At 55.1% G+C, this 13,309-nt stretch overlaps 1 protein-coding gene across 4 annotated transcripts; it reads right to left on the bottom strand.

Moving 5' to 3' along the window:
• Positions 1–5,691: 5,691 nt before the first annotated feature.
• ASB10 (ankyrin repeat and SOCS box containing 10) lies at positions 5,692–13,305 on the bottom strand. Of its 4 annotated transcripts, none has more exons than XM_059933034.1 (6): positions 12,964–13,305; positions 11,900–12,167; positions 8,874–9,393; positions 6,634–6,747; positions 6,187–6,372; positions 5,692–6,023 (listed from the first exon to the last, which is right to left on the bottom strand). In XM_059933034.1, exons 1-5 carry the CDS (start codon positions 13,232–13,234, stop codon positions 6,187–6,189), a joined length of 1,359 nt encoding a protein of 452 aa, XP_059789017.1. In that variant the 5' UTR covers positions 13,235–13,305; the 3' UTR covers positions 5,692–6,023. The 4 variants fall into 4 exon arrangements, with proteins under 4 accessions (XP_059789017.1, XP_059789016.1, XP_059789015.1 ...); XM_059933033.1 differs by lacking the exon at positions 12,964–13,305 and adding an exon at positions 12,324–12,826 and having other exon boundaries at positions 5,692–6,061; XM_059933032.1 differs by lacking the exon at positions 12,964–13,305 and adding an exon at positions 12,324–12,826 and having other exon boundaries at positions 5,692–6,035.
• Between the last annotated feature and the right edge of the window lie 4 nt (positions 13,306–13,309).

Raw genomic sequence — 13,309 nt, 5'->3', positions numbered from 1 at the left:
TGGGGCAAGTGGGAACTCTGCATCTCAGTGACCTCTGTTCACATCAGGAGTGTTGTGTTGGCCTATGAACACCGCTCATGTCAGGCTGATGTATTAAAGTCAGCACCCTGAAAAACCCTGTCACCAGAGTGGGACAGAAGAGGGTGGGACGCTAGAAGGAAACCTTCTTGGTTCATGCTTGACTGACAGGGCATCAGAGTGGTACAGGGAGAAGAGGGTGGTTTCCGTGCGGTCCTGATCCATCTTGGGCTCTACACTGAACTCAGTGAAGCTTCCGAGAGACAAGTCTGGTGGGAAGATGGCTCCAGGGAGAAAGAAGAGGTGCCCTAACTCAGGTCTGGGAACAGAATCCTAAAGTACTACGATAATCCTTGTCCATCCTCCTAAAGATATTCTTCAGAACCCTTTGTAAAACTAACCAAGCATTGCACGGTACCAGTATGGAAGACCAGACTTCAAAAGTGTATGGTAGGGACTCTCCTGGTGGCACGGTGGTTAAGAATCTGCCTGCCAATGCAGGGGACATGGGTTCGAGCCCTGCGGTTTGAGCCCTGGTCCGGGAAGATCTCACATGCCGCGCAGCAACTAAGCCTGTGCGCCACAACTACTGAAGCCCGCATGCCACAACTGTTGAAGCCTGCACACCTAGAGCCCGTACTCCGCAACAAGAGAAGCCACCGCAGTGAGAAACTCACGCACCACAACCAAGAGTAGCCCCCGCTTGCCGCAACTAGAGAAAGCCCGCGCGCAGCAATGAAGACCCAACACAGCCAAAATAATAATAAACAAATTTTTAAAAAAGTGTACTGTACTTAAAAAGTGAGAGGTCAGCACTTGGTGTGATGGCTTTACAGTGTTGGGTACATAACAGAGGTTTATTGGCTTGAAAAGTTACCAAGGGAACTTTGGGCCACAATCACCGAAATTAAAGCTGTATGAGCAGTAACACCACCAATCAAATAAAGCTGAAGGAAGAGCCATTTTTAAAGCAACTGCATTCACTTTTTGCATAGGTAATAAAATCACCTAGTACAAAATTCCAAAAGCTCAAAAGGATATATATTGAAACATCTCCCTCCCACTAGTCCCCCCAGTAAAAGGCCACTTTAATAGGCCTGTCACTCTTTGGTGGGATAGAATGGATCATGCATTGTCAAGGACTCAAGGTTAAAGACCCTCTGATCTTGAAGATGTATGTCACCCAGTTCAAGCCAAGAGCTTATTGCCCAGAACTATACTCAGTAAAGTGGAATTCTCTGCTCAAGCTGGCACAGAGAGTACAGGCTTAAAGCTTGTTGCCAACAAATCCCAGTGGGCCACCAACTCTGAAATGAGGCACGTGAGACCTCGGGGACTTTGTATTGCCCTGGTGTGGTGTGTGTTTGTTAGATACTGTACTTTATAATCCACTTTTATCCTCGATCTGTTCCCTTGCCATGCTGGGGTCATGAAGTGTGACTTCTGCCCAGTCCTTGACATTCAGTAGCTAAACTAGAATAAAATCCTCACATACATAGTGGCAACTGAAGCAGCCCATTTCCTTTCCCTGCCCTTTCATGGACCGTGGAACTGAGGCTGCATGGTAAAAGGAAAAGAGCCTTGGCTGGAGTAAAAAGACCTGAAGTTAAGTTCCTGTTCTAACCCCTCTCTGGGCCATGTGACCTTGGTCCCTTTTTGACTTAACTTCTCCATCCATGAGAGAGAGAGCAATTAATAGCTACTCTGCCCTGTCAGAAAGCCAGTGCAAGGATCAAGTGAATATGAGGAAATAACCTTCCAGATGAGTTCTTCCTGCACTAAATGGACAAAGAACATCAGGGTGGTCAATTATGGAAGTTCCCCAAATCAGTGGCTCTCCAAAAACTGCTTCTTACTCTCCCATCAGTACCAAGGACAGAAGCTGTCACTATCAAACCTGAACAGAGCTGGCTCCTTGCTTTACTGAGAAGAAAACTCTGCGGTTCTCCTACTGAAACCCTGAACGGGCCCATGTAGGTAAGCACCTCCCCTCACTGTCTAAAATGGAAGGCTAAAAGTGCTTCTTTAACTGCCCACGTGCTGACTTGTCCCATCTCACTACTCCACCAGTTGGGGAAATGCTCTTACAGAGGAATTTTATTTCGAATCTACCCTCTCTGCTTGCGCCTATGTCGACCCCATCATCTGGTCTCCCCTTCACAGACTGGAAACCAGCAGCCAGAAGGAACGAAGTATTCTTACGTCAAATCCAAATATACCTTCGCCTCACTCATTGGCGGGACAGCGTCCACTTACGGTGGGGAACGTCGGGCTCTGTCCGCGGGTACCCTCTGGTGGCAGCAGCGCGCAACTGCGTCACCTCGAAAGAGGTGCGGAGTACTGCAGCGCCCCCTGGCGTTAGTCTAGGAGACGCGCCGAGGGCAAAGGAACACCACCAGGTGAGCCGTCCAAGGGCGAGAGCGCTGGGCGCTGCAGGGGACTTAACTGTGAGTGCACTGGTTGGGCAGGGGGACTGTACACGAGGGTCTTCAAGTCTAGTACGCACACGCGTAGGTTCATGTATGGTGGTTGTATCTAGGTACTTGAACCCTGTGTATCGTGTTAAATGTGTGCCGATTGTGTGTGCGCACGTGATACACGCGGGTAGGTTGGTGGTGGGGAGGTCCGCGCCTCCAGTGCAGGGCGGAGTCCTCACGGAGGCGTGAAATTGGTTTGGAGCAAACACATTACGGAAAGCAATTACCGGGGAGAGGTTCTGGGCCCGCCGGGAGCCGCAGCCAGGAGGCTGAGGAGGAAGCTCCCTGGCTTGTAAGAGTGTCTGGATGTCTAACCCCAGAAGGGACCTTCCTAACACTGCCCTGCTAAGGGGAGAATGCGTGAAGTTGGGCAGCAGCCTCTCATATTGACCACTCCACATTGCCTTTCTCCTCTTACACCCTCCCTCCTTAAAAAGGCATCTGGCAAGGAACCAGTGCTCTCCAGATACGGTCAGAAATCCTTCCCCCTTCTAATCACTTTTGGAGAGGCACCCCGCCTTCTGTGGAGTCTTCCCAGGCCCCTGCCCCATCCTTGTCTTACCCCTCAGGCCCTCAGCTCCCGCTCCCACACGTCTTTTGCATTCACTTCATTGCCCCCTTGTATTTGAACTCGTTATTCACACACCTGTTTCTCAGACCACATGGAAAATTCACTGAGGGTGGGAGCAGGTCTCATTCATAGCTGTATATCTAGTGCCTAAAACATGGGGCTCAGCAAGCACAAAATGAATGACGTGGATGGGAATGAACTAGAATTTCCATCAAAATGCACAAACAGGACTTTCTCAGGAAAGTCAACCCCTTGAGAGTCAGGATTCTCTTGGGACAGAGCTTTAAACATTTTTCACATGCAAACACATGCATTTCCTCCCTATTTATATCCCCAGGCCTGTCCTTATCCTTGAATACCAAATTCATAGATCCAAATGACCATGTAACACAGCTTCTTTGAGATGTCTAATAGGCAGCTCCAACTTAACATCTCCCAAACAGACCTTCTGATTCCCTCACCACCTGCCCTTTTCTCATCTTCCCCACTTTAGTAATTAGCACCACCATCCATCCAGTTTTGCTCCGCCAAGAAAAAGGGGAGGGGAGTCATCCTGGATTATGCTTTCCTTCAGCCCCCCACATCTACTCTATCAACAAGTCCCACTGAGGGACTTCCCTGGCAGTCCAGTGGTTAAGACTCTGTGCTTCCACTGCAGGTGGCGGGGGGTCGGGGGGGGGGTTCCATCCCTGGTCCAGGAACTAAGATCCCGCATTCTCGCGCGGTGTGGCCAAAAATAAAAACAACAACAACAAACAAAAACAAAACAAAAAAACAAGTCCCAATGAGTCTCCAGAAAGAGTCCCAAGTCTCACCTACTGCTTTCCCATCTCTGCCCGGACTGCTGCAGTAGCCTCCTAACTGGTCTCTGATTCTCCCTCCCCCCATCCCTCCATTCCCCTCCCCTCCCCCAAGCCACTCCGAAGCCAGAGCCATCTTTCAAAACAGAAATCAGTTCATGTCACTCCCCTCTCTTCCCCACACCACTCACATGGCTGGTTCCTCCTTGTCACTCGGGCCTCAGGTTAAATGTCACCTACTCAAAGAGGAGGCTCCCATGTCACCTGAACTGAAATAGCCCCCAGTCACTCTTGGTCAATCGCCGAGGAATTCCTCTGCGAAGGGCTTATCCCTCTGATACTTTCCCGTCTGTTTGCATAGTGTCTCTGTCCCCACTGGAGTGAACTTTCCAGTGGGGACCAGAGAGCCAGGCCTTTGTGTCGCCGGCGCCCAGGCCACAGGAGGCACTCAAACCTCTGCTAAACAAACGAATGGCCAGGGGGGCGTTCTCCCCAGGACCCAGAGCTGGGATAAGACGGGGCTCCCCGGGGGAGGCCCCAAGCAGTGAGTGGAACCCGCGTGACCACAAGCCCGGCCAGAAGCCGCTTCCTCACCCCTGTCTCTTCGCCTGCGCCCACTTCCCCTGTGAGGTGGGCCTGTGGTGACTGGCCCGGCCTGGAGCGTCTACAACTGAGGGGCCAGGCCTCGGTCGGCCCCCACTGTTTGTGGGCCTGGGCTCCAGGCGCAGCCCCTCCCGTCGGGCGGTCCCATCCTCGCCCCGCGCCCCCCACGTGGCAGCCCAAACGGGGCGGTCAGCCCAAGGCCCGTGAGGCCAGGTGGGAATCAAGGTCCGCTCACCTCCGCGGCCCTCTCGACGCCCTCGCGAGCTTCGCGCCGTCTGTCTCGCCCAGGCCCCGCCCCCGCCGCCTCGCACCCTCTCGGCCCCGCCATTTGCCGCCTCGCTCCCGGCGGCGGGTGGGAAAGTTGTGAACTCCGGCGCGTGCGCACTCCGGGGCCCTGGGAAATCCGTCCGGCGACCCTTGACGTCACGGATCAGAGTGCACTGGATTGGCTGCTCCGTGGCTCCGAGCGGCTCCACCTCCCTCCAGGGGTTGCAGGCTGCCTCCTGGCTGCCGGGGGCGCCTACAAGTCCTTAAAATCCTGGTACTGCAAAGACCCTCAGGGACTCTCTCCTTCTCTCTTGTTTTACACATGCAGAAACTTGGGCCCAGAGAAGGGACGAGACTTCTGTTCCACAAGTTAATGGCAGAGCTGGGACTAGAATGGCAGAGCAGGGGTGTTACCTCTCAGCTCCGTGCCTAATTGAAGGAGCAGTTACGAGAGAGGCAGGAACCAGGTGTGCATCTGGTGCTCCCTGACCTACAGGACAGGCAGTAGGTAGAGTTGTTTTGGTTTTTCTAAACCTGGGTCTTTCACTCTCACCTGAACCGTGGTTACCCTGTGGTGCTCGCTGGCCTGTGCACCCACCTTCCCGTTGTCTTCCTGACCCTCACCTCACTGCCCAACCCCAAGGCTGCCTTTACCGTGCTGCCCCACTGTCTGCACTGCCTCGTTCCGCAGCGGCTCTGCCCTACACAAGCCTCTTTGCTCCCCTGTCCTTTTGCTGGCTCTCCTTCAGCCCTTTTCTGATACTATCTCACCTGGTGGCTATCCCCCCACAGCATGGGCCAGAGGGGCAGGTCCGCCGGGGGTCCCTCAATAGCTAGTGGATGCCATACAGCTGGCACCATGGGGGAGATCCAGGGAGACCCCATAAATCTGCCCATCTCGAGTGCCCTGTGAGCCAGCCAGCTCAGAGGAAGGGCTGTTGGAGACAGCACCAAGTAACACAGGCCTGGAGATTTTTAATGTGCATACAGGGTTTGGACAAGGTGGAGGGGGCCTCAGGGGACCCCCAAGTAGGAGTATATATCATTTGCCGTGAGTCCCGGCTCTCTCTCCATCAGATGTCACCTGGTCACATGGCCCATCTGCCTCTCCTGGTGGGAATGACAGCATCCACATCTGCCTGTGGAGTTGGACCTCCTGTTCAGAGGGCCACCTCGACCTGAATCCGTTGAACTCAGTCCTGAGTTCCAGGCGCTGTGAGCCGTGGGCTGGCATCCCCTAGGGCATGGGGCGTGTGCTTTCAGGCTCTCTCAAAAGGCAGCGGACATCTGGAAGGAGAGCTGTGGATTCAGAGACGTCCGGTGGTCTGGAAATTTGGGTGGTTCTGTCTAGGGCCCTGCCCCCAACTCTTCTCTTGCCTCCGACCCATTCCCCCCACGCCCCCACCCCAGCCCCCAGTGGCTGGGACTGTCCACAGAGCCCAGGGCTCACCTAGTAGAGCACATCCTCGAAATCCAGCTGCAGGTAGCGCAGCAGGCGGGCTGGCAGGGGCAGGCGGGGCAGGGCGTGGGGCAGGCAGGCCGCCAGGTGAGCACGGAGGGCACAGCGGCTCAGATGCTGCAGCGATCTGGGCTGCCTCGCCAAGGCCAAGAGGGAGGAGTAGAAATGGTGGTACTTCTGGGGGCAGAACGAGGGTCTCAGAAGGAGTCTTGGACAAGTGGCACCTACTTCTCCTAAAGAGGGGAGGCTGGTGGCCAGTGGGTGTCTCCAGGAGCCTCTTAGAAGTAGGGAGTGTTTTGGGGGTTCACAGTGTGAGTTTTGTTTTTCTGAGTAACTTCTCTGGGGCAGAGTGGGGGGACCCACAGGGCTTCCCTTTAGGCGGTGGAAGTCTCTTGGGGCAGGCTGAATGAGTGTGTGTTCAGGGTCCTAGAATCTGACCTGCAGAGTTTCAGGAGGCACCAGGCCCACGGCCTCCTCAGGAAGCTGCATGATACTGTAGGTGTTCAACAGGACCTCAATGGTCCGCGGGGACGTGCACCAGCGCTCCAGCACCTGCAGGGGTCAGAGATGCGTCAGTGCTCTAGGGGTTACCACACACTGCTGGTACCCTGTCCGTCCACGCAGGATGACCAGACAGCCAAGGAACAGCTCTTGTGGGTTGAACTGAGTCCCCCGAACGGTATGTTGACGTCCTAATCCCAGTACCTATAAACGTGACCGACTTAGAAATAGGGTCTTTGCAGATGTAATCAAGTTAAAAATGAGGTCATTGGGGTGAGTCCTAATCCAATATGACTGCTGTCTTTATAAGATAAAACAGACACACAGACACACAGGGAGAATGTCATGTGATGACACAGGCAGAGATCGGAGTGATGCATCTACAAGCAAGCCAAGGATTGTGGGCAACCACTCGAAATTAGGTGATAGGCCTGGGACAGGTTCTCCTTCAGAGCCTCTGGAAGGAGCCAACCCTACCTACACTTGGATTTCAAATTTCCAGCCTCCAGAACGGAAAGGGAACACACTTCTATTGTTTTAAGCCACCCAGTTTGTGGTACTTTGTTATGGCCACGACAGGAAACCAGCACAACAGCTAGCACTTCTATTGTGCATAATTTATGCCAGATATTTTCTTAGCACTTCACGTGTGTTGACTCTTAATCCTCGTCCCTACAAGGTATGGACTATTGTTATCCCCATTTTACAGACATGGGAAGCTGAGGCACAGAGAAGTTAAGTAACTTGCCCAAGTTGTAGTTCCAGCAATCCAAGCCTGGAGGTGCGGCCATAGAGGCCTCCTTGCAGGGAGGGGCTCCTCACTGGAGGACAGGCACCCCAGCCAAGCCTGGAGCAGCTGCAGGTTGTGGAAGATGAATGCCGACTTTTTGATCGCTTGGGATGTCGTGGAGCCCAGATGAAGGGACGAACGGGGCACTTCGCTGTGCCTGCCTGTCCCCAAGGCAGTGTGGACAGAACAGGGCTGGAGGGACAGGCAGTGGGGTCCCAGGAAATCCGTTTGCTGTTCTGCCTCCTTCTCCCACCCCTTCCCCGAAGGGGGAATCATTAGCTGTCAGAACCACTGTCAGATTACAGGGAATTGCTCGTCTCCTAATTATCTGGTGTTAATAGGAGATTAATTAGTGTTAATTGTTGATTTTCTTGTATTTTCCCAAAGGGGAGACCAATCTGCCGAACTCTCGGGCTGTTTAACTATTTGGGCTTGCTTAGGAATCTAGACAGATGCTTCTAGGTTTATGAGTGAAGGGGAGAGGCAGGGACAGCAGGGGAGCGTCCAGGACCCCGCGGGGCTGGATGGTTCAAGCCCGGGTGCCGGGCGGGGAACCTGCGTGCAGCCTGCTGCCCTATACCCATCCTGACCCAGCTCCTTGGAGAACGAGGGTCCCCACCCCAGGTCCAGCATCCTCCGTGATATTATATAGCCCCTCCAGACACGGCACAGCATGGATAGTGTCCCCTGCCAGGGCCTCAGTAGCACAGGTCTGCAAGCTGAACCCACCTCGGGGGATATCAATGTAAAATAAGACATAGATTGGAAATTGACAGTGAAAGGTGTTTTTCTTTGGTGCCAGGATAGCAGCTGCTGGTCTCGGTGGTGTATGTTCTGCTAAGCTCTTGGAAACAGGGACCATGTCCATCTGCAGATGGTCAGGAGACCTTGAACCTCATGACCCAGGCTTATCACTCTGCCCTGGGCGAGTGTCTCCTGTGCCTGGAGTGTCTCATGTTCAGGGTCCCACTGCCGGGGGGAGCTTCCTAAATGCTTCTTTCAACAGCTCTCTCCCCTGATGAAGAAACGACTCCCTGCCACCCGCATCGGTCCTGGCTCCTTCTGTCTTTTCAGATCCTTTATGATCTGGCCCCAGTGCCCTCAGTCTGCCTTCATCACACATACATGCAAACACATATGCACATACAAACACGTGTATATGCACACGCACACAGTGTATATACATGTGCGCACGCACACACGCGTACACCCCTCCTGCTGGTGTGCTGTTTGCCCCCTGTTGGGTTTTGCTTACTTGATGAATGAAAGCCAAAGTACTGACCTATGTGCCCAAGTTTGGTGCTGCAACCAGAGCAAGCTGGAGCACAGGTCTGGGTCTCCCCATGCCCTCGCTCTCGTGGCCCTCCCTCTGGCCCTAGCCCCGTACCTTGGGGAGAGCCCCAGGCCACACGCGGACGGCACCGTGGTTGAGCAGCGCCCGCACCGTGCGCTCTGGGCTCTGGGCCAGGGCTGCAGCCGGGCCCTGCAGCGCGTAGTGCAAGGCCATGTGTCCCCCATAGTCCATGGCGTTGACGCTGCTGCCGCAGGACAGGAGCAGCTCCACGACGTCCGCGTGGCCTCGGCGACAGGCCAGGTGCAGGGGCCGCCGCCTGTCCTGGTCGGCAGCGTCGGCGTCGGCCCCGGCCGAGAGCAGCAAGCGGCACAGCTGGAGGCAGTGGGTGGTGGTGGCCTCGGCATCAGCGGGGGACGTGCAGCGGGCGTCACAGGCGGCCAGCAGCGGGGTGCAGCCTTCGGCGTCGCGGGCATTGGAACATGCCCCCCGTCTGAGAAGTAGGTCTGCCAGCTCCACGTGGCCCAGCCGGGCGGCCACATGCAAAGGGGTCTCCTCCTCCTCTTCGGACCGACCATCCACTTTTGCTCCAAACCTCAGGAGCAGCTCTGCACACCTAGTAAGGGCGAGACGGCCGAGGGGAGGAAAATGGGGTGCAGACCTTCACCCCTGCGTTCCTGCCGGTCTGAGCACAGCAAACCTGGGGGGACCCTTGGGTGGCTCCTGGTGCTGTCTGCTCCTCACCTTCCATCCTGCCTGGCACTAGGCATCCAGCAATGTTCTGCAGCATCTTTAGTGCCCTCTCTCAAGCCAGGGCTCTGCATGCTGGGACTGAGGAGGAGGAGGGGCGAAGGGGACGCAGCAGCGAGCACAAATGGAAATTGGGGCAGTGGCAGAAAGAACAAAACCAAAATCGGCCAGCCGGATTTGCTCCGGGGTGGTCCTCTCAGAAGACTGTGTATGCCTGCCAAGATGTGTGCCCTGAAATGCAAGGCTAAGGGAACTTAGCGTCTTTGAGTGACACTTTCCTCATCTATAGAATGGGGATAATTGCTAATACCTAGACCGAAGAGGCTGCTGTGAGCGGCATATAAGACAATGCCGGAAAAGCTGTCAGCATAAGAGTTCATAATGGCCGCGCTGGGTGGGGGAAGTGGGTGGCATAGATGGTGGTGGATCAAGGGGGCTCATTATATTACCCTGTCCACCTTTCTATATGTTTGAAATTCTCCAAAATAATTTTAAAAATACACTTGCTTATTCAAAAAAGGAAGGAATGATTGTCACCAAGTGTGATCTCAGGGAGCCTGGGCTGAAACACGGCCAGAACGAAAAACGTGGGATTGCACAGAACAGCATCGTCCAATTCAGGGGCCACCAGCGACGTGTGGCCACCGAGCCCTTGCAGGATGGCTAGTCCTGATGGAGACGTGCTGTGAGTGCAAAATACACGCCAATTTTGAAGACTTGGTACAAGAAGAGAATGTAAAGTATCTCATGTGTTCTTTTTATATTGGTTCCATGCTGACATGATGACATTTTGGATACATTGTGCTAAATAAAATATATTATTAAAATTAATTTCACTTGATTCACAGATATTTATACACCCATGTTCATAGCAGCATTATTCACGATAGCCAAAACATGGGAACACTCTAAATGTCTATCAATAGAGGAATGGATAAATAAAATGTGATCTATACCATGGAATATCATTCAGCCTTTAAAAGGGAAGGAAATTCTGTTATGTGCTACAGCCTGGATGAACCTGAGGACATTATGCTAAATGGAATCAGCCAGTCACAACAGGACAAATGCTGTATGATTCCACTCATAAGAGGTGCTGAAAGCAGTCCAATTCATAGAGTCAGAAAGTAGATGGTAGTTGCCAGGGGCTGGGGGGAGGGGGAGGGGGAGTGATTGTTCAAAGGATACAGAATTTCAGTTTGGCGAGATTAAAAAGGTTCAGGAGTTGGATGGTGGGGATGGTTGCACAACAGTGTGAATGTACTTAGTGCCACTGAACTGTACACTGAGTAATGGTTAAGACGGTAAATTTTATGTTACATGTAATTTACCACGATTTAAAAATGAATTTCACCTCTTTCTTTTTCATGCCTTGATAGGGCTACTAGAAATTTTAAAATTACAGATGTGGCTCGTGGTATATTTGTATTGGACCACGCTGATGTAGAACACATCTTCAACCATAACACGAGGAAGTCAGTAGAATCCTCTGAGGGCCGATGAGGTTAACAGGAGGGAGAAGGTCCACAAAAGGGGGACCCAAGGATCAAAACTCTGGTGCCATTCAGGGGCAAGGTGTGAAATTTGGCAGGTGTGTAGTCAGTAGAGAGAAGGCCTCTGTCATATATACAGTTAGTTCATAGATTTGCCAAGGCTCCCTTTGCCGGGATTCCATATTCATCAAAAAATTATGAGGACTCATTCTCCAAGGTCCCCTACACATAGGGCACAATTATTTGGGTCACTGTAAAGGAATATCCTCTACAGTAAATAATACATTATTACATTTGGGTATAGCCATTGGTTTCTTGTGAGTCTGGTTAGCTGGGCTCAGTCCCCGAGCCCATTTATCTGAGGGTGCCTGCCAATACGGAAATGCCAGACCTGCCAAGCTGAGAACCAGCCCCTGCCCTCAAGGACCGCCACAGACCCTAACTGGGGGCCTGCTATCCTCGACAGCCTATCTGGATCACTGGACAGTCAGTTCCCTGAGGGCAGAATCGTGCCTTATTTACTGTTGTACTTCGCACAGTGCCTGGGACATAAGCTCAGAAAAATGAAAACTTTACACCACTTCCCCATAAAGGAGCCACAACTTCCCCCGCGCCAGCCACGCAGCCGGGCCCTGCTACAGCCCTCCTCCGGCCCTGGGGAAGCAGAAGCTGGTGCAAGTACAGGCCATTCCAAAGCCCACCAGGCCAGTGGTAGGATGGCCTGGGGGGAAATGGCATCCTGACTCCCACCTGAGCCCCAGCTCCTCCATCCCAGCTCACCAGGCCTGCCAGCCCTCGACACGCTCCCTCATCCTCCCTGCGGTCGTCTCTTTGCCTCCCCTACGAGTGGAGTGGGGGTTGAGGCGGGGGGTCACTCACTCAAGGCTGCCGGCCTCCCCGCAGAGGTGCAAGGGGCGCTTCCCATCTTGGTCAGGGATGTCGGGGTCGGCTCCTGCCACCAGCAGCATGTGGGCGCAGGCAGCGTGGCCTGCAGCACAGGCCTCGTGCAGGGCGGTGCGGCCCCCAGGGGCGCTGTCTGGCCTCGCCCGCCGCCTCAGCAGCAGCCGCAGAATTTCCGTGTGGCCCCGGCTGGCCGCCACGTGCAGTGGGGTGGTCAGCTCCTCTTTGTACGTCAGCGACCAGATTCCTAGGGAGAGACGGGACCTGGGCCTCAGACCCTGGAGGGAGGCAAGGAGCTGCCAGGCAACGGGGGAGGTGGGCAGGGCCCGGGAAGAGAGAGCCCAGAGCTCCTGCCCCAGGCTTCCCTCTCCCGCTCAGACCCCCCAGTGTCCCTGGCCCGTACTCAGAGCACAGATGTTGAAGCGGAAATCCCTCCATCGCTCTGGGTCGCTGGTATCAAAGACGGAATCCGGAGCCAGGCCAGTGCTGGAGTCGGCAAGGATGCAGGAGACAGAGCCCACATCCCCGGCCAGCACCGCCTGCCAGAAGGCCAAGGCGGGTCCCGAGGCCTTGCGGGTGAGGATGGGTCCCGGGCCTGACTCCGGGCGCTCTGCAGACCCTCCGCTGGGCTTCTCCACCAGCCTGGCACAGAGGGCATGTCGGTCACCCGGGGGCTCGCCCTGCTCCCTGCACTCTTCTGGGGACCAGCTCATGAGGGCAGCGTGGGAGCGTGGGGGAAGGGGGCTCAGGGAGGAGAGGCAGGGGCCAAAGGCAGAGAGGAGGAGAGGAGGAGGGGACAGGAGCAGATGCAAGGAGAGTGTCTCCGTGTCCCTGAGCCGAGCCTGACCTGGCCACTGGGTTCAGCAGGAGCTATTCTGGGCTCCGCATGACTTCTCTCCCGGGCCAAGATTTAGGCAAGCCTCAGGGTGGGAGAGAAACAGCCCGGGACCTCTCCTTGTCCTCAAGCACTTGGTACCTCTGCGCCTGGTGCGGCCCGCCCAGGCCCCCGGCCCTCAGCCCCGTGTCCCCCGGCCGCCCCTCACCCCTCTGGTGGCAGCTCCAGCGAGGCTCGGCAGCCCGGCCCTCCAGCAGCAAGTCGGCTGTGCTGTGCGGGGGGAACAGCTCCTGCAGCCGCGCCAGGTCTCCAGTGTACAGGGCGTTCTGCAGCGCCATGTCCCGGCACAGCAGCGGCGAGGGCTGAGGGGGCTCCCAGGCTGGGCAGGACTGGGGCCCCCAGACCCGGCAGGCTGAGGCCGAGCGGAGGCACCGCAGACGGTGTCCCCAGTGGGGAGGGGAGCTCCTTCTCCCTGGCATGGCCAGCTTCAGGGAGAGAGAGCCCGAGGAGCAGGACGCAGGGCAATGCCGCTGGCCGACCGGGTGCGCAGGTGC

The sequence above is a fragment of the Balaenoptera ricei genome, chromosome 9, assembly GCF_028023285.1.
Source record: "Balaenoptera ricei isolate mBalRic1 chromosome 9, mBalRic1.hap2, whole genome shotgun sequence".
Taxonomy (NCBI): Eukaryota; Metazoa; Chordata; class Mammalia; order Artiodactyla; family Balaenopteridae; genus Balaenoptera; species Balaenoptera ricei.
This window is presented reverse-complemented; position numbering and strand designations above follow the sequence as displayed.